General features: G+C 36.6%; 1 protein-coding gene across 1 annotated transcript in view; it reads left to right on the forward strand.

Annotated features, from left to right (window-relative positions):
• LOC110159335 (RNA-binding protein with multiple splicing-like) overlaps nt 1-24,231 on the forward strand; it is an 89,877-nt gene that overhangs the window by 29,271 nt on the left and 36,375 nt on the right. The window contains exons 2-4 of the mRNA XM_055156530.1: nt 7,676-7,753; nt 11,043-11,081; nt 16,313-16,375. Coding sequence (XP_055012505.1) covers nt 7,676-7,753; nt 11,043-11,081; nt 16,313-16,375 — 180 coding nt within the window. The remainder of the gene's footprint in view (nt 1-7,675; nt 7,754-11,042; nt 11,082-16,312; nt 16,376-24,231) is intronic.

Consider the following 24,231-nt stretch of genomic DNA (forward strand, 5'->3'; position numbering starts at 1 on the left):
ATAAAACATAAAAGCAAAGTATAAATCTGTCGTCACTTGCAGAGAGAGTGCGTTATCCAGCATCTTAAGTTTTCGACTGTGATGTGTTTTTGGCGTTTATTTGGGGTCATGTGCAGCTTTAGTAAGAGTTATGTTTGCTGAAAAAGAACATTCATAATGCCTAACAGAAGGAGCAGTGCTTGGTTGATAACACACCTAAGTGCTTTTTCCATTTTAGCTCAAATTTAAAAGGGCTATTTATTTAGTACAGGTTGGGTTAGTATAGCTCAGTTTCCACTACCAGAAGGTCTTCTTTAAAAAGTGTGTGGTCTGCTTCTAAGACTGTATACACTTATTGGATACTTACTTAAATTATAACCATTTTGCGACCAATTTAGACAAAAATAGCACACTTCTCTTAAAGGTACACTGTGCCACTTTTTTTTTCATGGTCGATACAGGTACCACTTGTTTTGAAACCAAAGAAACCGATGACCAATTAGTTCTGTCAATATTTTTTTTACGATAAGTAGGTCTAATTTTGGTCATTTTCCCCAAATGATCTGATTTGAATATCGAACAAACTCATTCACGATACTGAGGCGCTGGCTTTAGACGCTCTTGAGTCTGATCCACGACTCTGACTATAAATAAAAGTGAACTTCAGCGCAGTTTAGGCAAGCAACAAAACTATTAAACTGTTTTTATCAAAGTGTGAATGCGGCAAAAAGATTCCAGAGACAGAACACACATGGAGTTCATGTGGATGGTCACATGGTGGATTATATTATTTTTACGGACAATTGTTTTGAGTCAGGATTAAAAGGACACTTATTTGTGAAGACTTGTGATCTGAGAGGTGCCTACTTGCTGTTTTTAAATATGACTGTAAAGAGCAAAATGTAGCCTGAACAAACCCAATTTAAAATCCAATCAAGCCAGACCAAAGTTTTATAATCAATTGAAGATTTACAGTGAATTTTTACATCACTAAATATATTGTTTTTTATATCGGCTTTTATATCGGCACCTCCGACTTGACTCCCATTTTATCGGTATCATATCAGCAGCAAAAAAATCCACATCAGCTGGGCCCTAATGTTTGGATCACCTCTTTGGACTAAAATAAAGCTTTATGCATATTCTGTGTGCATATTTAAGCAGCTAGAAGGATTAAACAAATATCGGCCAAATGACAGGTCAGATCTGTGAGTAGGCAAGCTTGTTTACTGTAAACTTGCACATTTTCAGCATATTTTGAGTCATAACACCTGTAATTGAATAAATGCAAGATAGTTTATTACCATACTGTATATTCCAGGCAAAGCACTAATGGCTCCATGGAGAAAGCAGGTGGCATACCCTCCTCCAGAAAAATTATAGCACTCCTTTAAACTATTGCAGTAACTATAAAAACACATGTAGATTAGATTTTTGTTATATAAGAAAAACATCTTTAAGTGCCTGCCCTGCTCAGCTGTGAATGACACTTCAGGCTTCACTCTTTGTTCTCACTAACTCCTTAAAAGGACTCCCCTCTGAGCCCCTCTTTAAACAGATCTGGCAGAGACACGGCCCAGTGACAGCCCCGCAGGACACCGCTGATAAGATCAAATAAGATAAGACTGGATGTGTCAAAGCAGAGGTGGGAGGTATGTCCAAAAATGGATAATTAATCACAGTAGTTTTTTTTTTTTTTTTTTTTTCGAAATATGCAAAATCCATAAGATAACATGAGCTAAATTCGTTCCACATTGGAGAGATTCCAGTGTTGCATCATACTGTATAAATGGACAAAGCTAAGCAGTTGCATTCCAAGTAGGAAGTGAGCGTGGGCACAATTCCGGCTCCATCGACTCTTAAAATGTTCATATTAACACACTCTACATGATTCTGGTGTTTTTATTCAGCTATTTTGTCCACAAATCAAGATATGAACATTAATAACATACAAATCAGGTCGCTCCCATTAGCAACAGGTTTGATTGACAGCATTGCTAAGCGCCTGCACCACTGGTTTAGCAGGGCAGGGAGTGGGCAGGGGCATTACCTTCAACAGCCTCACCCCATATTGGCTCTTTGGTTGCTTTGTTACTCACAATCGAATTTCCAAATATGGATCCGGCTCCAAATTTGCTAGCCTCGATGGGCTTCATATGACTGCTGCCTATCACTATCAGTAACATGGTAAATGGTAAATGGTTATATTTTTATATAGCACTTTCAAACTTCAAGGCACTCAAAGAGCTTTACAACATTGTTTCCCAAAGACTGGGTCGGGACCCTCAGGTGGGTCGTCTTGTCATGATCTGCATGTAGGTTGAAATGTTAAGACACGTTTTGCATAATTTCTAATCTTTTTGTAATTATTTTAGTGACTATTTTGTTCCAATATTGCTGGTTCAAGTGAATGTTGAAAAGAAAAAGAAATGGGCTACATTTAATGTCCAAATAGGCGACTTATGGATCCTTTTAGTGCTGCTTCATTGACTGTTTTTCATTGTTTAAAACTTGAGTAATAATAATTGTCCAGAGAGACACAATCACTCAGTCAACAATAAAATATCCTCATTAATGTTCAATAATGTTCAAATCCACCTTTATATTGTGATTTACGAATAATGCACGAATAAAACACTGCTTTAAAACAATGAAGTACTCACCCATTCACACACACATTCACACACCAGGGAGTGAGGTAGGTTAAGTGTCTTGCCCAAGGACACAACGACTGCATTCATCTGTGGGAGCTGGAATCATACCAGCCAACTTGTGCGTTACTGAATTTGACCGCTCAGCCAATGATTGTTTATTGTTTATTTGTCTACATCACATTCACTTAGTCCACTTCTTTTTTACAGTTGCAATGCGAAGTTCAAGAACAGTAAGAGAATGAAAATATGGAACCAAAATCAAGATGCATAACGATTAAAACATAGACTTAAAACTTAAAAAACACTGTGCAAGTCTAGAAAAAACAGATCCGCTTTTATTGCCCATTAACCTGGAAGTAATGCTGGTGTACTGTCAGTATTAGAGAACTGTTGTTTCCGTGACTGCAAAACTCTGCTCTCTAGCCTTTGAAAGTTGTGAAAAGCTCATGTGAATTAACTCATTACAGTGAATAATTAGCATGCTCCAAATGCGTTAGGAAAGTGAGTCACAACTGTGAACCTCTGCTAACAATTTTAAATTAACTAGTTCAGTTTTTCACATTTTTAAGATCACTCATGCTTGTTTTGTGTAATATCTGAACATCAACCTCAAGAAATTTTATAGTATTTCTGATGGATGGATAAAAATGTACAAATATTACCACTGGGATTATAAAAAACTAACAAATCAGATATACAGCAGATATAACTTTGTCTGTATGGCATTCCCACATACCAATCTGAGTAGTAAAATGTTTGGCCCAGGTTTTGACTATGATTACACCCCTAGTTGCCACGCTAATCCTCTTTGTTTGTGTTTTGCTGCTTAGCTTGTATCAGGTTACATGTGGGAATGAAGTGTAGTGTTAGTTCAGCAGTTCCTTTGTCCCCCGAGTTGTGAATACGGAATCTAATGAAGCCGTGAGCTACCCGGAGTAAGTGCATAGCTGTGGGTTTAGCCCGAAAATCAGCCTGAAATAGAATAGGGCTATTGAATAAATGATTAGATTTCACATTCAAATGCAGTTATCAGGTTCTCAAAGTGGAGGAGTGCAGGGTGGAGTTATGGGGAGAGGCTTAATGCGTTTGGGCTGTCTGTGTCGTACTGTACCAACCAGTGCTGAGTAATTATCATAATATACTGTAGACCTTGGTAATCAATAGAAATCAATTTATATTGGGGCAACTCAAACATGCTTGTTGGTGTACACAGTTTGACAAGATACCAGAGGCAATCTCTCGCAACAGTTTGACAATTTGACGATGTTTCAGTTAATTGAGATGTAGTAATTAATAAGTATGAAGCAATAAGCAAAATATCGTGATATTGTATCGTCAAAGTTCGTGAATCATCAAAATATATCGAATTACAATCTCTTTGCTTAAATTAAGAGTTATGGTGCAACAATAGCTAATAAAAAAGACAGAGGGAACTACACAGACCATGATCCTTTGCTCCATTTCAGTGCAGACTACAAGAAGAAATAACAGTTCCAAGCACTTTTAAGTCTTTGGATTAAGTCTTGTCAAGGCATTTTAAGAGGGAAAAGTAACATTTTAGCCTCCACAAAACATCGCAATAAATATCGTACCATGAGATATATATCGTGAAAATATCGTACCAAGAGATTTGGATATTGTTACATCCCTAATCGTGAGCCTCCCCACCATATCATGAGCTTTCCTACGATACCCCAATAAATATTGTACCGTGACAATATTGTATCATGAGACTTGGATATTGTTACACCCCTGGTAATTAACAATCTCACAAAATAGTCTCATCTGAAATTAAACATGTTTTAAGCACTCAGGAGCTTTCAAAAATATTGTTGTTCATCTTTGGTCCATTTATAAAACAAAATTGTGCTAAATTGTTATTCTCAAATCTTTTCACAATTGGTTGTCTATGATATAGTATAAATATCCAATGTATTTCAAGCCTAAATATTAGGGATGTAACGATATCCAAGTCTCCCAGTACGATATTATCACAGTATTTATTGCGATATTTTGAAGAGGCTAATGAAATTGTAGATAAGACATGTTTCTGCCTTTAACATACCTTGACAAGATTTTGGTGTGAATTATTTCTGTCATAATACCAAGAATTCAAGTAAAAAACATATCTCTTCTTGTTATTTGCGCTGAAATGAATCATGGGAGATGTAGTTCCTGATGTTTATAAGCTATTGCTTCTGTAAAACAATGCATTTAAATGAAGAAATTTGTAATTCGATATGTTGTGACAGCCCACGATATTATTGTGAGACTTCTGATGATGCGATATCATGATATTTCGTTTATTGTTACATCTATACTAAATATTGACCAGTTACATTTTACATACTGTTAGATTTTGTAACTGCTGTTGTCATACTTCAGTAAAATTATAGGTAAGAACAAGTCAATGACTAATTTCTCTTGGTCACAGCTTATGTCAGACTTACTGCCAGTAATGATTGATATGGTTAAATCATGTATTATGACTTTGGCATTTACAGTAGTTCTACATGCGTGAGTGGCTCTTTAACTGGACAAAGACAAATAAACCTGTTGAACTTTATTTGTGGGTGTTATGTAATTTGCCTGCCACATCTTTCAAACAACATTTCTCTGCACATTATTCTATCCACACATTATAGGATTATCGGAAATCAGATACAAATCAATACTTAAACTAGTGATGAAGTTAGATACTCATTTAAGCAAGTATCGATACTGAAATTTTCACATTCACAGGACAGAAATGAACCTTTCCTGAAGAGCTTTAGAATGATCTTGAGCTGTATTAGAGTATGTCCACATGGAAATAAAAAAGAAAGTACAAATTTAATATTGAAAATCACATTCTGTTGTCTAAAGAAAGAGTGTTTTTTTGTTGTTGTGGTATCGGTATTGAGCATCATTACAATCAAACAAACATACATTCATTTAAAGTGACGCAGAACCATAACATTCAGGCCACACTGTACTCTTTTGTCTTATCAAATACTTGTAGTCTTAGTAATGCACTCCTGTTTGATCAGATGTTGAAATCAGCATCACTCAGTTTATACAAGATTTCTTTGGCTCTGGTTGTGTTTTCCAGCTCCAGACAACCACGTCTACAATAAGAAGTTTCTTTTTGGTTTCCCACAAGATGACACTAAACGGCTAATCTTTCACTTCATTACAGACAGTTGTTGACAGTGCAGTAGCATGTTATGGAAAATGTCTTCTTAAACCTCTATTGAATATCCAATCTCTTCACAGATTTGGGGTTTAGCCAGTTTCGTTCAGATTACAGCTTTATTGTGTATTTTCAGATAACTTTGACGTGCTCATGAGGGAATGCATGCTTTACCATTGTATAAATGTTAGTTCAAGATACTGTAGTATTTTGAAATCTTTCTCCTTTTGATAGACTTCACCTTCCACTGCACCTGTGACAGTTTTTTTTTACTTTAACATGTAGCATCACAGTCTTGTTGTTAGTCCCTGTGTGAGTGTCTACCTTCAGTCTACACATTTTAATTTCTTAAAGGCACACATCTTATTGTCTCCTTATAGATCTTATCGTTTTACCTGGAATGGTCCACTGTACGGCATTAAACATTTCAATCTCCATGGGAGACAAATAGGTGAAGCCATCAGTTCATCACCAAATTAATTATAGTTACGGCTGGGGCTGGGAATCACAGGGTCCTTGACGATTCACGACGATATGCGATACATGGCTCACAATACGATATTCTGCAAAAATATCTAAATATCGATATATTGTAATGTTTATTGTGATGATTCAGTATCGATATCGTGGGCTGTACCAAATTATTTTGTTACAGCGCTACAGTTTTGTTGCTTGTTTAGAAAAAGGAAACTCATTTATGCAACACATTTGACATTTTCACTGTTTTGATGAGTAAAGTGTGTGTTTTTCATATTCTCTTTGCACATGAAGTGGTTTAACAAAGACTTTTAGTATCACAGACATGATTTGACCATTAATTTTTATTGAACTGAATCTATTGTATCAAAAGCTCAGTGTATCAAGATGCGTATTGTATTGTGGCTTATGTATCGAGATATGTATCGTATCGGCAAATTATAAATGATACTGGTCCTATGATAGTCTGTGATTGCTATTTTTAACAACATAACACATTTTATCAACAATATTTCTTTGTTAAACCACTACTGGTGCAAAGTTAATATGAAACATGTCTATTTTAATCATCAAAACATTTAATTAAAGTCAAGTGTGTTACATAAACAAGTTCCTTCCACTATATAAGCAATGAAACTGTAGTGCGGCAACACAAAAAAATGATGAATGATGATAAATGATACCAAAAAATACTATACTAATAAAATAATACTAATAAAATAATAATATATTGGTGATATATCGATACAACAGCCCATGATTGATGAACGATACTGTATCACCAAATTTAGTATCACAGTATTTTGATATTTTTGCCCATCGCTCATTACAGCTCAGCTCCATGGAAAAGCAATCATATTCACAATAAGAATCCAGAATAACTTTATGTATTTTCAACTATAGAAACCTATAATTGTTTGAACACTATAGATTGGCTGAGTTAAACGGCATACTGTGGGACATTCCCGTCAAAACAATAACATCTCCAAGGACACAAACAGGTAGCGTACTTCCCTCTAGAAAAATTACACATTAGCATTACCATTAACATATACATTGTAATTCCCTGCAAAAGCAACAACATCTCAAGCAAGTCGCAAGTTGAAAAGTTCAAATGTAAAATAGAGGCTAGCGCTGCGAGGGAGGACAGCCATAAAATTCGACCAGCTATAGATTACACAAAAGTATACAATGCACTTATGGTTTGAAATACGGATGTTTTCCCGACCCCAAAGACATAACATAAGTCTGTCTTTTACTACGAAGCTAGCCTTGAAAACTGTTCCTCCCTCCTCAACTCATTTGTTTCTGTCAGGTATCAAGGTGGCTATTTATAACTAGTGGAGGTTAATGAAAAATACATGATCTCTCTCCCCCCTCTGTCTTCTCGCAGGTCCGAACGCTATTTGTCAGTGGGCTACCTCTGGATATTAAGCCACGAGAGCTCTATCTCCTCTTCAGACCATTTAAGGTATGTTTGTATGTTTTAAACGGATGGGGGCTCACCAGCTATTCTTAGGGCCTCTCTTTCTTTCCACAAGTCAATTGGACCTCCATTAATGGTGATGAAATAAAAGGCAATGGAAAAATCTCCGCGGAGGTTTCGAGTATCTGTGTTGCTAAAGCACAAGTTTCACTCACATCTTTAAGTGTGTATGTCACAAAAATTTAGATAATATAAATATAGTTAACATTTTACTAACAATTATGTGTAGTTTTTTTCTATTTTGTTTATTTTTTTGGTGTTTATAGTTTATAATTTTACTTCCTGATTAGACAGGAGTACCAGGTAGTTCATAACTTTTACCTATTTACCAAGCAAAATGTTAAAGGACCCATATTACGCTATTTTCCGATCTTTGTTATATTGTTGTTTCCTCATCACGAACAGACCTGGAGTTGTGTTTTGTTTCATTCACACATGTTTAACACTTAAACCCTGTCTATTTAGGCTGAGAAAATTTGCAGAAAACACTCCATCTTGCAACCTTTTAAACTCCACGCACCTTCGCTTTAATCATTTGGATAATTTCAGCTCTGGAATTGCCCATTTCTACTGAACTAAATATAAATGGTAGCTTGTAAACTACCGCTTCATGACATCAAAAGGTGGAACAGAGCATTGTGAGTTTTGGAGATGTAGACAAGATAATAATAAAGGGTTACTCAAATGTGTGGGAATGAAACAAAACACAACTCTAGGTCTGTTTTTAAGGTAACAAGTCAGTTTTGCGTAATATAGGACCTTTAACAAAAACTTATCTAAATTGAATAATAGTTATCATCAGACTAATACAAAATTAATTACAACACCCTTATTTTGTGTTTTGAGTGTTCAGTTTGTCATAAAAAGTCTTCCTTTCATCTACATTGTTTCTATTTTGGATGGTATTTTCAGTTTTGGTTTCACAAGTAGAGCTTTCAGATCTCACAGCTACTTCTTGTATTTTTCTACTTTTCTTTTCAACGTTTCTTTCCACAACCAGCCACTTAACTGATGTAAAACTATGATAAGTATTTACCACAAATACTATCCCACGAAACCAAGTAATAATTAGAAAAACATAAAAACCTGTCATATGCATTTAAATCTATTAAAGAGTCCATATTATGCTATGTTCTATTCTGTGATATAATGTTGTTTCCTCATCAAAAACAGAACCTGAAGTTGTGTTTGGTTAATTCACACATATTCAAATTTTTAGATTGCGTTCTTCTCAGTTTTAAAACTCCATACACCTTCACTAGAATCATTTGGATCAGATCTGGAATTGCCCATCTCTGCTGGACAAAAGCTAAAAGGTAAATGTTAATATGAAAACTACCGCTTCGTGACATCACAAGGTGGGGTGGAGCATTTTTAGCTTTCTAGATGTAGACAGACTAATAATAAAGTGTTACTCAAACATGTGTGACTGAAATAAGGTGTTTTTGATAAGGTAAGGACATTATAACATGGCTTAAAGCTCACAGGAGTCCATTTTGTGTAACATAAGACCTTGAAGCTTCACAGATCTCCCTTTGACCCTAGATTCGGGAAAAACAAGGCTATTTATTTCAGCAGAATAAGATCTACTCAATCACAACAGTAGTAACAGGTTAACATACGAGGAGGAAGCTTTTTTGGACCGGTGCCCTGCCAAAATGCTCTTTAATGGAAGCAGCAGTAGCATGGTTAAAATGAATAATGGAACAATTGCTATGCATCCAATCACTCACTTAGAGAATACTGTAGTGTAGTAAATGGCTTGTTTCATGAGTGTTGAAAGCCGTAAATCTCAGATCATAGGTAAAGACGTCATAATACGGCCCATATGGTCTTCATTTAGTGTTAAAGTACCTGGCTTAGGCAATGTTATACCAAGAATTCCACAGTGGAAGAAATATGTGTGTATCATTATTGATACAACGCTATGAAAAACCACTGACTTTAACACGACTATAAAATTTACAGTACTACTACCTACTACTAATTTACTATAAAACGTGGTCAGTGCATTCAGTCGGCATCTGGGAAACACAGAATACATTTCAGGGATTATTTATAGTATTTATTATTAAGTTGTTATTATATTGTTCCATTAGAAAAAACAATAGATAGAATAGAGAGCACTTAAATCCATGGTATAATGCTGTTACCTCATCAAAAACAAACCTGGAGTTTCATTCATACGTGTTTGAGTAACCCTTTATTATTAGTCTGTCTATATCTCTAAAATGCTCCGTTCCAACTTGTGATGTCATTAAGCAGTGGGTTTCAAGTATACAGCTACCTTTTATCTTTTATTTACAAGAGGTTGCCTGATGAAAGCTTAGTGCCGAAACGTTGTGCAGTTTGTCCTAATAAATCTCACAATTTGCAAGTAAGACCGTGTGCAAGATTTTTCTCTATGTTCTTGGGCTGCTCTCTCTCCCCCAACGTACGCGTCTCAAGTAATTGATCTGCGAAGTTCTCATCCATTTACTAGAGGTTGTCAGTTCCAGATCTGTAATTATCCAATTGAAGGTATATGGAGTTTAAAACCACAGTGGAGCATTTGCTATTTTACCACATGACATCACAAGGTGGAGTGTTTCCAGTTTGAGAGGAGAACTCAGCCTAAATATTGAGGATTTTGTGTTAAACATGTGTAAATGAAAACTCTAGGTGTGTTTTTGATGAGAAAACGACAATATACTGTAACATAAATCCAAAAAATAGAGTAATATGAACCACATGGTAAAAATAATGAATAATACAGAGAGTGTGAAGGGACCAGGAGTTTACTGTATGACACCAATACATCAATGTTTGTTATAAATGTATTGTAAATATTTTGTTGTTGTGATATTTAACCCCTTAACGCCCATTGTCACAAATATGCGACAAACCATTTGGATGGATCAAGATGTAAGTCGAGATAGCGACTGCATTCCCCAAATCCTGGTTAGTGCACATGCAAGACGTTCCTAGGAACCTTTGGCAAGCACTTGTTTTTACTTGTTTTTTTGCAACTTTTTTTTTTTTTTTTTTGCTATAGTCAAATGAATAATCTCAACTTAATTTACAATCTACATAAAGGCAAACACAAAAACCAAACATTTTTTATACATACATCTATATAATTTCAGGCGTCAAGTGGTTAAATTAGTATTTCGTTTTTCATTTTTTTCATCACTATTAATATTAAGGTGGATATTCTAGTAACGTGGCACCACCAGTACGCATATAAATGAAGCATTTTGTCCTCTAAATGATCCCTTGTTTCTCTTTGTTGCAGGGCTATGAAGGCTCCTTGATAAAACTCACTTCGAAACAGGTATGCCTCTGACACATATATTCACATACAGTCACTCGTCAGTCACTGCTTGGGTTAGGCATCTCGTCAACATCAGCTTCATCAACACCTTTACATCTTTCTGAGCTGTGAAAGATTAGCGGCTTTCTACGGGAAGTTACCTGGAAAAGTTTACAGAAGGAGGAGGGAGGGGGCTGGGCGGACTCTGTGCCGACTTGCCTTTGGCACTAGGATACTCACTCGTAATCACAAGGAGTCGTCTGCTCCGTTGGGATGTACACAGTGAGAGGAAGGAACATTTTAAAGGTGTCAGTGAAGTCAGTGTTTTGACAAGAGCCCTGCTGACGAGTTTTGACTTTTACCTCAAGGGGGATGGGATAAAAATTAGATTGCCAGTGATCTAAAAGTGAAGACATTTAGTTTCACACGTTATTACTCCACTTTCTGTATACTAGGGCTGCACAATCAAAGCAAAATCCCAATCTCAGTATCAAATCGCAGTTATGTAGATGATAAAATGTCCTCTGGAAAGAACAAAATATCCCCTCTTTGTATAGAAAAATATTGGTGTACCTGCAGTAGACCTCTATAAACATATCCTGAAATGCATGAGATTCTTGTATTAGCTTAACTGTTCATACTTCAGTCTTCTCTCACACAGAATCCTACTTTTAACACTAAACTTGTATTAAACTGTAAATCTTCTAATTCTAATTCTATTAACGCTTGTCTGATTTATTTTTCCCTAAACCGTGCCGCTCTAATGTATACTATAAACACATGACATGCTCATTAGAGGGGTTTAAGACAGTTTAGATCCCATACAGTGAGTGTAATACCTAGAAGAAAGGATTAATGTTTCCTTTGCAACAATTAAGATCCTGTTGCAAGTACATAAGTAGATGGGTTTATCATAGTTGTTTCGGTTACACCTTGAGACCAATTATGTTCAGCTTACAAAACATTTCGCTTTCTGATGCAAATTAGATGTGAAAATCCATATTACAGATCACTTCTTCACACAAATTTTAACTCGATATGATCTAGATTTGATTTAAATATACTGTTAAACTTGTAAGTTTTCTTGTGGGTTTTCTTGTGTATGGGCTGCATTTCTACACGAGGATGTTTTTCACTTTTTTTTGCGTTAAATGTATCTATCTTCAACAAGACAAGCAGGTAACACCACCAAGCTAAGTTACTGGTCAGATCTGTGGAGAGGCGAGTGCGCTCACTGTAAGAATACATGTTTTTCAAGGTATTGTCAAAGCAATAAAAAACAAACACAAAAAAAAACACTTAGTTATGTAGTAGGGGTATAACGGTATGCAAAAATCACATTTAAAAAAAACAACAACTTATTTTTGAGGTCACCGTTTGGTTCATTTTCGGTTCAGTATGGCAACAAAATGGAAAACAATTTGCTTGTTGTTAATTTGTGTCTTTATTAAATTAACAATTAGCTTTAACATTATACAAACGGGAAAATTAAATAAATGCAAAGTGCTGCTTGTTAATACTAAGTTAAATAAAATGAGATTCCGTGCTGACAAAAGGCAAGAGTGAGGACCGGGTGCGACAACTGTAGTTTTGCAAGGATTCGCGTGGTTCGGAGGCCGCCCTAACTATAAAGCTCTGCGAGAAAACTGCCACCCCAATCACGGACGAGTTCTCTTGTGGATATTAAAGAGCCGAGCCTTCCATGTAGCTGCACATGTAGTGGCAGAATGTAAACACACTCAAATTGCGCAAACTCACTTGTGCATAGCCGTTCACCGAACCAAACGCCCTGTACTGAAACGATTTGGCATGAATACATGTACCGTTACACCTCTATTATGTAGTTGTTAAACAGTTATATTTTTTGTTGCTGCCAATTTCATGCAATATAGAACCTTTAAAAGTTTGCTTCTATTCTACATTGAAAATACAAAACAAAAGGCCGAAACTGCACACATTCAATCGCTATATTATGACGCTGATTTGTTTCCCATGTGTCCGTACAACAATAGCATTTTCTTCACATTTTCTACAGATGCTGGAAAATGGCTATTGTAAACATTGTCTAAACTATCACAATAGCCTTAGCAAAGATTTATCTAATCCATTTCTATGTCTATTGAAAAATCCATATGCGCAGTGTTCAGCTGTTTTGTTGACTCCACTTTTACTGGCCTCTGAAGCCTTACTTTGCAACTTTGACTCCAGTTATTGAGAAAAGGCCAAAGGCTAACGCTGAAAATGTGGACTATGCAAGTTTACTATTACATGTTAATGAATACTTAGTCTGTGTTTAAACTGTTCACCTGTCCTCAGCTTTATAATCGTGATTTTTTACTGTCACCTGACTCGGGATGACCTCACAAAACATGCCCCGGGCCTCACAACTTAGGTTTTTCCTCCGGTTAAAGGTGAACTTGTTTTGCTTGCGTTACTTGTGAGGGGTCATTTACCTGTCTCCATGATGATGACGATGTTGCAATGGCCTTGAGTATTTTACAAACTTATCTATTTTACATTTATTTGCAAAAGGAATTTGTATTGCTTGAATATACCTTGAAAATATTAGTTCTTATTGTGAGTGGGCTTGCCTCTCCACAGATCTGACCTGTAACTTGGCCTAATGCATTGCCGTCTTATCTCTATAGTGATAGATTTGAAGATTTTGAACTTCGGTGGTCCATTCACCAGAAAATATTGATGGAACTTTTCTGGTGGAGGGTCTGTCACCTGCTTGTCTTTGTGTTTATTGATGCTTTGTCTGGTGTAGTCCGGAATTTTGGACATAGGACCTTGTTTTCTAGTGAGCCAGAGTGTTGGAGACATGTGGAGAGACTTTTTTAAATATTTCCATCTGGTCCTTGTGTTTGCAGAGGTCACTAGTGCATGTCAATGGCCATAGTTATCCTGCCACTAAAAACAGTCTTACCCACTCCACAAAACACAAACAAACAAATCTATTATTACGCCAGACTGTCGGTGTAAATGTCTATGTTGATAGAATAATGTTTGAAATAAAATTAACCTTGCATCATGTAACGCGTAGTTGGCTAGGTGGTCTGACTGCAATATTAAGTTTTTCAGAGATAGATTCGCTGAAGAGCCATAGGGTAAGTGAATGAAGAGCGGACACTTGATAAAGTTGATAATATGATAAATTGTATTGTATTTTTAAGTTGGCAATAATAATAATAATATAATCTAGACTTTTGTATATATATATATATATATATATATATATATATATATATATATATATATATGCGTGTATTATAAATAGGACAGATATGACATAATAAACAGAGCAAAACAAAATGAAAACAAACAAACAACTTCAGTTCATTTGAGAGTCCTGTGAGATCGTATATTGTCCTTTTTGGGGGGGGGGGTTTAGTCCACTAGTCGTATTGACTGAGATTCAAAGTTCTTCATAAATTTTCGCATGTTGAGGGACTTTTTTCTCATAAATCCATCCGCTGCTGCCGAGCTTTCTATCAGGAAGTACAACTCGCTGCTTCTCAGACATAAATCCTTCAAATGCAAGGTTGCTTTTACTTCTAAAATTATTTTATCAACACAGACATTTAAATCAGCAGTCTGGCATAATAATAGATTTGCTTCGGGTGTTTTGTGGAGTGGGTAAGACTGTTTTTAGCAGCAGGATAACTATGGCCATTGACATGCACTAGCCTAGCACCAGTGACCTCTGCAAATACAAGGTCTGGATGGAATATTTAATAAAGTGTCTCCACACGTCTCCAACACTCTGGCTCACTAGGAAATGAGGCACTATGTCCAAAATTCAGGACTGTCCCTAATTTAAACCCACATTTTGCATTTATTCAATTAGAGGCGTTTGCTCAAAAATACATTGAAACACATGGATTCTCTCTGCACAGATCTGACCCATAACTAGTCTTGCCTCCATGGTGATAAATAAATTAATTCTTCCTAAAACCCATTGATCTTTCTTCTTTTTCAGTCAAACATCGCACAGTTATTTCCTTATATAGCAAGAGCCGCAGCCTTTCTATTTATATTCTGTTACACTCCTGACGTCTTTACTTACCCCTCCGTTGTTTTTGCTCCCTCCTCCTCCTCCTTCTCTTCTTCCTCTTCTCTTCCACTTGTACAAAATTCCCATAACCCGGCAATGCTTTTCCAGATCACAGGCAGCGCGTGACCCCATGGGAGCAACATGTTTAGAGAATTCATTTTCCTCTCGTGCACTGCGGCATAATATGTCGTCTTTTTATGTTCAACCAAAGTTCGAAAACAGAAAGTTTGAGTAAAAGTAAAAAATAGATGAATTAGTTTTACTAGATTGATATATTCACACGTATGCGTCATGTTAAAACCTGGGAATAAGCAAACCGGGACTGAACCAGGACTAAACCAGGTCTAAATCAAAATCCTAAAAAATGACATTATTGTATTGCATCTTAGAAGAAAATTGGCAAAATGGGCTTTAAGAAATTTAAATTAGATGTAGTACAGTGTTTGATTTTATGGATTAGTAGCACAGTAATCACCTGTTTCCATATACATGTGTCTGGTAGCAACAGGTAGGGCATCTGGGGTAAAAATGTTCAAAGAGCCAGGCTAATAATTTGCCAGAAGATTAGAGAACAGTAGTAGTAGCGAGCAGGTTTCTCAGATCTTGGCCGCAGTAGGAGCAGTGGTGCATGATGAAGTAGGTAGTTTAGATAAGAAGTGAAATTGACTTATAGTACTCAAACAATATTTTACTTTGCCTTGAGTACATATTTGAAGTACTTTTCCAGTTCCCAGCTCTGACATAGTTGATTTATCGTAGCAGCTCTAATGGACTTGTTTTGAAACACGATCCACTAAATCAATATGCCCAGATTACTGACTGACAGGCGCGTATTAGAAAACCCTTAAAACCATCTTCTACCTCTTCATTTCTTTTCCTTTTTGAGCCACTTCTCGTCTGTCCGTCTCTCTTTCTCCTCACATGTTTTCCCCTCTTGCTTATTGCCCATATTTGGACAAAGGGGAGCACAACGATGAACTCTCCTAGTAAAATCCAAATGTCCGGTGAGCTTTCCCTGCCCCCCCTCCTCCTTTCCTCCTCTCCTCTCACAGCGTAAACAAGAGACGATGGACAGGAAGAATAAAATAATAAACCCGAGTGCGTGTGCTTGTTTTTCATAGACAGAAGTGCAGACTCAGTATTGTGCCGTTAACCACGTTTTCTTGTCTTTTGTGCTGTCTTTTTGTCTCCCTAGCCGGTGGGGTTTGTCAGCTTTGACAGTCGATCAGAGGCGGAGGCTGCTAAGAATGCCTTGAACGTAAGTGTCATGCCCTCTCCACATCTACAAGCTCAGCAACTGCACGTATCTGGAGATCACTGGGTTCTGGGTTCATTTCCAAGTATAGTAGCCGTGGAATGATATTGTGTCATTATTATCTTACCAAAAACAACGGCAAATGACAATGACAATCATAACTACAAAAGGTGCTGATGGCTTGAAAACTAGCATTTACAAAACATTAAGGCCCGACCGATATGGATTTTTTTGCAGCCAATATGAAAATGGGAGTTCAAGGTGCTCAGAGTGGATATAAAAGCCGATATATTTAGTGAAAAATTTACTGTAAATCTTCAGCTGATTATAAAACGTAGGTCTGGCTCTACTGGATTTTAAATGGGTTTGTTTAGGTGACATTTACTGTTACTCTGCCTCTTTACAATCATATTTAAAGACAGTAGGTTGACCTAATGACCTTTTTGCATCACATTCTAGCCTGTAAACAAAGTAAGTAAACTACCGCTATTAGCCTTTCGCGGTAATGCGTGCACACATGGTAATTAGTTATGTGTGTAAATGTTGATTATTCACACCTCTATTCACAACTCATCTATATAGCAATGCAGGTCCAGTAACGTGTGTACAGCTGCTATAGTGGCTTTACACTAGGTCAGAGAAAACAGGCTGTTTATGAGCTCACAGCAGCTAATCGCTAAACAATGAGAAAAAACTAAAAGCAGCTCTCAAAACCGACATATCTGCACTCATCATAAGTCTTCACAAATAAGTCTGATAAAACACAAGCAGTAGTTTTGTGGCCTAAACTGCGCTGAAGTTCATTTTTATTTTTAGTCAGTATTGTGGATCAGACACTAGAGCGTTTAAAGCAGCGCCTCAGTGTTGCGCACATGGATCTTGTAAACAAGTGCACGAGTGACGTAAGTCTGGGGGTGCGTTCAGGGGCAGTACGGCGTCACATACACAGACAAATTACTCCGTGGATAAATATTGATGCGGCGCCACACATCAGGACATTTATCTGTTTCTAAATTGGATTAAATTGTCATAATATAGAGAGTCTAAGCTTTATAACAAGGTACAATATTCCCACGTGGACTATCGGCCCATATCGGCAAGATTTAGGCCAATAGATATGTCTCCAAATGCCCATATCTGCCCATGGTATCGGCCAATCGATATATCGGCCAGACCCTACAAAGCATTTCTAAGTTCAACATAGTAGGCGTGCCACGATTATCATACCCAAAATAACTGTGATTAATATAAACTTTACTGTTGTTTTTTGTTGTAATTTAAATAGTATTATAATTATTAGTAGTATTATTGTCCCATGCCTATGCTACTTACATTTATATTATGCAAAATTTGTCCAGATTTTAGTTTTTCATCAACTATAAAGATATTTTTTCTAAACACATTTATGTCATAGCGAACGCTTATTTGTTAACACGGTTTAAAATGCTCAAATCAAAGTCTGGTAATGTTCTTTGTCATGTTTGTTTATAAAATGAACTCCAGACAAGTGTAAGAAGTGAACTATTTTCAGCTCAAACAAATGTTTAATTTACAAAGAAATTATATTTAATTACATACTTGATTTAATCATCATTCTGCCCTGTGTTAATAACGTACTTAAGCCAAACTTGATGGCCAAACATAAAGTATAATTATCTTGATTTTAAAAACTCAACATAAATACAAGGTTAAGGTTAGGTTTGGGGTTATGGAAGTAATTCACTTTAAACTGATTAAAAACTTTTTGAAGTAGCTGTGTGTAGAGGGGCGCGATATTCACAAAAATGAATCTTTTCGTGTTCCGACAGTATTTTAACAATGTATCTGGAATGTGCTCAGATGTGGCTTGAATGAGATTCAAGTGTCGCACAAAACATGAATGGGCTATAAAATGTTATGTTTTTTATATTTTTTATCCAACCTCTAGTTATGTGGTTTAATTTTTACTGCTTTAAAGGCACTGTACCTGATTTTTACCTAATTATCCTTATTATTACAGACACATTTCACAACTTTCAGAGGCTAGAGCAGATTTTTGCCATCAGGATAACAAAAACAAGCAAGCGAACAGTGCACTTCCTGATTATCAGACAATAAAACGCTCTATTTAGACGCAGCAGTGGATTAATTTTAACACTGAGAGCTGCTTGTACAGTGTTTCAAGACAAATTGTGCTGTAATCCATTGAAAAAATCAGGTACAAGCCGTTAAAAAGATTAACCAAAACTGTCAGTACTTTTTATTTCGTAAAACAAAAGACTCTTCCTTGATGCTCCCCCATACATCCTGCAAGGTCACCAACTTTCTACACAGGAAAATTAGCTCTTTCTCGGTGAAGGAAAAGGAGATATTGATCTAGGGTTTAATTTTAATCTCCTTTATTTCAGTGTTTCCTAGATGAGTCAAAAAAAAAAAAACACCCTCAGACCTCATAGGGATATAGTCTAGTTTCTTCACACAGTTCTATATTTACCATTGCTTGTTTAATGTCTGGATATAACACCCACAATGCTTTTAACTGAAGTTGCTGTCACTAAATAAGATGCTGTTTTATCACAACTCCACAGTGCGACAACTTTGAGTAGTCGGTCAACTTCTTAGATGTTTTGTATTCGTGTGCTTCAAAGGAGAAACAAAGCAAGTTGGGAAAAAAAGAGAAAAATTATCATCTGATTATGTGGCAACAATAGTGAGACTGTTCTCGCAGAATGGCTTGGTGGGAATGAGAATTTGGCTTGTTTTGGGGGGAGTAGCTCAGTCCCCCGAGGTCATATGGAGATAAGGCAGAATTTGCAAACATCTATCTGCATATCAGAGTAGGGGAAAGGCAACAAAAGCTCAACTATAGTAACAAGAAAGTGCAATGTCAATGTAAAAGGATCCTATACTAATGCTACAGATTCTCTCAGATCTGGAATACAGTTAACATTTAGTGCAAGAGTACGGTAAGGTGCTTAGAAGTTGACAAACCAAACAACACAAGTATGAATTTGACCCTAGGAAACCAGGAATCTTCTAGTAACAGGGTAAAGTTTTTAAACGTTAAGCCACAAACTCTATTATATTAAGTAATCAGCTAATAAACTAACCAAATTCAGGATCAAGATAGAGTATCAAATCCACTTTAAAGATAAAAATTCCCAGCATTCACAAATCCACTGTTGTTGTAGGAAACTGGATTGAAACATGATTTGATTAAAATTCAATCAATTACACCACAATATTTTGTTGCAACAACTAGCAAATAAAGTCTTGCTGTCAGATTAATTCAGTTAAATGTGCTCCATGTAACTTTTCTTGAGGAGTTAGAGGGAGCACCTTAACATGCTCTGTTCCACCGAATACCGGCTCGAGCGTCCCCCTGGCTTAAAAGTCCCAGCTCGAGCATCCCATTCTCTCAGCGGGAACGTCCCCCTCCTCCCTCCTGGTACCTCCTGTGTCCAGGAGAGGGGGGACATTCTCTCCAGCCTTTAGTGTTTGATGTAGTAAGAAAATCGGCATTATGTATCATAATAAAATGAAATGTGAATGTCATGAGACCAAATGTTGGGCCTTGTTTATGTCATTTTACCGATCTTCCCAAAGTGGCACACAGTTTTTCAGTCTGTAATATCAATATAATCACCATTTGCTCACAGAAGTTTATATGAAATCATATTTTTTTCTTGTTCCCCATTAGGGGTGTGCAAAAATATCAAAATATCAATATATCGTATTGTTTAATGTGATGATACAGTATCAATATCGTGGGCTGCTGTATCGATATATCACTAAGAGTGTTTTTTGGTATATTTTACCAAATTATTTTGTTACAGTGCTACAGTTTTGCTGTTTGTTTAGAGGAAGAAAACTTATTTATGTAACACATTTGACATTTTCACTGTTTTGAGGATTAAAATGTTTGTGTTTCATATGAACTTTGCACAAGAAGTGGTTTAACAAAGGCTTCACATGGCACAATTTAGCCATTATTTTTTTTACTGAACCTTATCAAATCAATTTGACATATATTGTATCGAAAGCTCACTGTATTGAGATATGTATCGTATCATGGCCTGTGTATCGAGGTATATATTGTATCAGCAACTTCTTAAATGATACCCAGGCTTGTTCCAAATGTCCTATAGCATCTGTAACTGTTGATTATTTCCTTATTTCCTGCTTGCCATGAACATAATTTGTGAGCAGCGCAACAAAAGAAACTTAAAAAGCTACAGAATTTGTTCAAAAATCATTCAGAATCACTTTTAGGAAGGTCTTAACTCTGTATTTCATTGAAAAACGGTAAGATAAAATCCTGAACTAGTTGTAGCACATTTATTGAGAACACAGGAGAACCACATCATTTATTTTTCATTTTATTATTATTATTTTATATGTATTTATATGTATATAGATTAACTAGCTTTGATAAAAGGTACAATTTAGGGGGACTTTCCAGCTGATTCTTGTTCCACCTTGTGATGTCATGTAGTGGTAGTTTTAGTAGTTCTAAGTTAACAGCTCCTTTTACCTTTAGTTCAGTAGAGACAGTAATTCCAGGGCTGAAATTATCCAAATTATTCTAGTGAAAGTATTATACAGAGTTAAAAAACACACTGGAGCACTTCTTGTATTCTTTTTGTGTTATCATATCACAAGATGGAACAGAGTGTTTTCAGTTTGAGAGAAGAACTTAGCCAAAATAACTCTGTTTGTGTGTTAAACATGTGTGAATGGAACAAAGCACAACTGCAGGTATGTTTTTAATAATGAAACCACATTATAACACAGTGTAATATGGGCCCCTTAAGTAGCTCCTACATAAAATTCTATGTGATCATTAAAATTATAAGAACTTAAAAGGATCACATGAATCAAGGTGAAGTTGTGAAAGCTGTTCAAACTGCTCCTCATTATTAGACTCAGTATGGCAGAGGCTGGGAGAGCCCTGAGCCCTTATATCCTACTTAATTCCTCTTCCTTCATGAAAAGACCTATGCCGCGTTGGTTTGGCTCTGCTCTGCTCCAGTCTGCAGTATCCAGGCGAGAATTTTACTGCAGAGAACTTCAACGCTCCCCCCTCCATTGATCCGACCCTCTGAGTTTTATAGACAATCAAAGGAGGTTAATTAGAGGGTGTTTATGGAGCTGGTGAAATGAGTCTTCAGTTTGTTACTTATGAGGCTTGGTTAAACAAATACTTATTTATTTTCTGTGTTTGTGTATGTGACATTGTTTAGTTGTGAATAACTATAAGGCTGCATTCACCCTGGTAATAAATTTGTCTAATGTGTGTGGAAACTGTCGAACCTCGCAGCGTTAGAATTCGTTCGCTCGACGGTAGGCGTGTACTTTTTAAAAATTAACCAATCGCTGCTATTTAGTCGTGATGTATGTAATGCGCTGCTAACGGAGCTAACTGGTATATTAAGCTTTTCCCAAATCCTGTAGGAAGAAGGGCAATAACGTCTTTCACCTTGATAAAATTCACCAAACATTCTCTTTGTTCCGGCTTTAAATCCTCGATCTGGTAAGTCTTTGCCAACGCGAAACATATGGCTCTTTGTTGATTGGCTGGTGCCCAAACTTGCACTTCCAGGGTTCTTGCAAACTGTCTAGTGACTGATTCCTGACCTGGTCGCTGGAGAGAAATTAAATTGAAAGGAGGCACTAGGTGGTGCCGGCCTGGCTAGTCATGCCCCCCCAGGGAGAAAAAAACATTTCACACCCCACTCCTCCACAGAACCACTACTAAACGTGGACAAATTTCACCGTCGCCTTCAGTACCCAACATACTAGAGAAAATGTTTTAGTCGCGACGTCTCCAAAGCGACTCCCGGGAAACATACAGGTCCGTCCATATTTCATGCTACGTTCACCTGCGTCATGAAGCGGTTCGCTCCTGTGTCCTCCTCGTCTTTAACGGTGATGTCCGTGTTATAGTTCGGCAGCATCATCTCCTTTGCTGTTTGGTACTCCACCTTATATGATATTAACAGTGCTCGCTGGTTTACTGAAGCAGCATTCACAAAGCGGGATGATTGTTGGCAATATTCGGCATGTTTTCGATGAAAAAACCCAAGCAGCTCATCAACGTGATTGGGGTGTAATGTCTTTAAGCGATGTCGTAATTTATTTGGCTTCATGCTGTCCGCTGCCAACATTTTTAGACACAGTAAACACACCAGTCTTTTCTCGTCTTCTACCATAGTCACAGTGTAGCTACATACCCTTTACATACAGTTTGACAAACTCGACACTTTAGTGCTAATGCTCCCTACAAACACGCTGACAATGAGAGTGTCACTGCCAACTACTGTAGTGGATGTGGAATTACACTTTATTCTAGTACGGCAAAAAAAAAGCATGTTCCAGGGGCGATGCCAGGGCACCACTATTTGAGAAGGACTGCAATAAAGTAAACAAACTATGTACATTATATAGATGATTTTCTGAGTACTTGACATTACACTAGTTCTCAAAGTTTTTTGTTCCTCATTTGCTAATAGTACAGTAACAATTATTACTATTATGCGTTCTTGTTTTAATTATATTTATATTAAAATTGTCCTTCAAAAACTAGGGTTTCACCTGTCCAGCTTTTTCAGTTCCAATATAGATTCAGATACTTTAGCTTTAAGTATCTGCTGATGTCAGCCAATACCAGAGTAAAGACCAAATGTGTTATGCAACAGTTATTTATCTCAGAAGTAACTACGGAACAGCTTTGTATAAATACAAATTCGAACATTATGAGACTTTCTGGGCTGACTACAAGCAGTAGTCTTTTCTCGTTGGGAAACACAGCTCTGGAATCCATCCGTTTATTTATTCAATTAAATATATGTGTCAAGGCTCGGGAAGGAAGACAAATAAGATTGTTAGAAGTAAAATGAACTAAAAATGCGCTCTAATGCTATTTTTTAATGCAGTAAGCACAAACATTCTGAGAACTTAACTATTTTTTGTCTTTCTGTTGCAAAGTAAACAATGTGAGTAATTCACGGGTAAAGAAAAATGTCTAGTTATATAGTTAAACAAAATCACTTTAAAATACATGATTAAAACACACACTATAGTACTGTAATGTTAACACAGCCCTTTTGGAGGATGCATTTGCTGCTTAATATGGACCCTGCTATGTCCAAAGTCATCCAACAGCAGCATCCCAACACCTCGCTAGTATTTATGGCCTGAACACTGCTCCTCGCTGTCGCTTCAGCCAAACACAGGATTTAAAGTTTGATATTACATTACAGTTATAGAGTTCAGTAGGTATTGTAGAGAGACCCTTTTGGCCCACGACCCAGAGTCCACAGTAACATCAAGCCAAGTTTGTTCTGTTTTTCATTTGCGAATTTCGTCTGTCATCACAAACATAAAAACAAAAATAACTCGCTAATCCGGTGAGAATCGATTACAACAAAATACATACTGGAATGGTGTTGTCACTAGACTAAATTTCAATTTTGATATCAATACTAAGGCTAAAGCTTGATACGCAATAACAGTTTCAATACTAATGTAATTTTAGTAGAGATGTCACAATATCCAAAACTTTCAGTATGATATTTTCACAATCTTGCGGTACACTATTTACTACAACTAACAAAACTGTGAATATACTACTTTTTTTATTTAAATATGCCTTTACCAGCCTTTGGTTCTGTCATAACCCAAAGAGTTAACATTTAAAAGTGCTTAAAAACAGTTGTTTCATGTGTAAATTGGACTGAAACGGAGCAAAGGATCATGGTCTATGTAATTCCCTGTGTTTCTTTTAGCTATTGCTGCACCAAAACTATTCATTTAAGTAAAGAGACTTAGAATTTGATATGTTGTGATGGCCCACGATATTATTGAGAGACTTTTTGATG

Source organism: Boleophthalmus pectinirostris, unplaced genomic scaffold, assembly GCF_026225935.1.
Source record: "Boleophthalmus pectinirostris isolate CB_2022bp ecotype Guang Dong unplaced genomic scaffold, ASM2622593v1 HiC_scaffold_20, whole genome shotgun sequence".
NCBI lineage: Eukaryota > Metazoa > Chordata > Actinopteri > Gobiiformes > Gobiidae > Boleophthalmus > Boleophthalmus pectinirostris.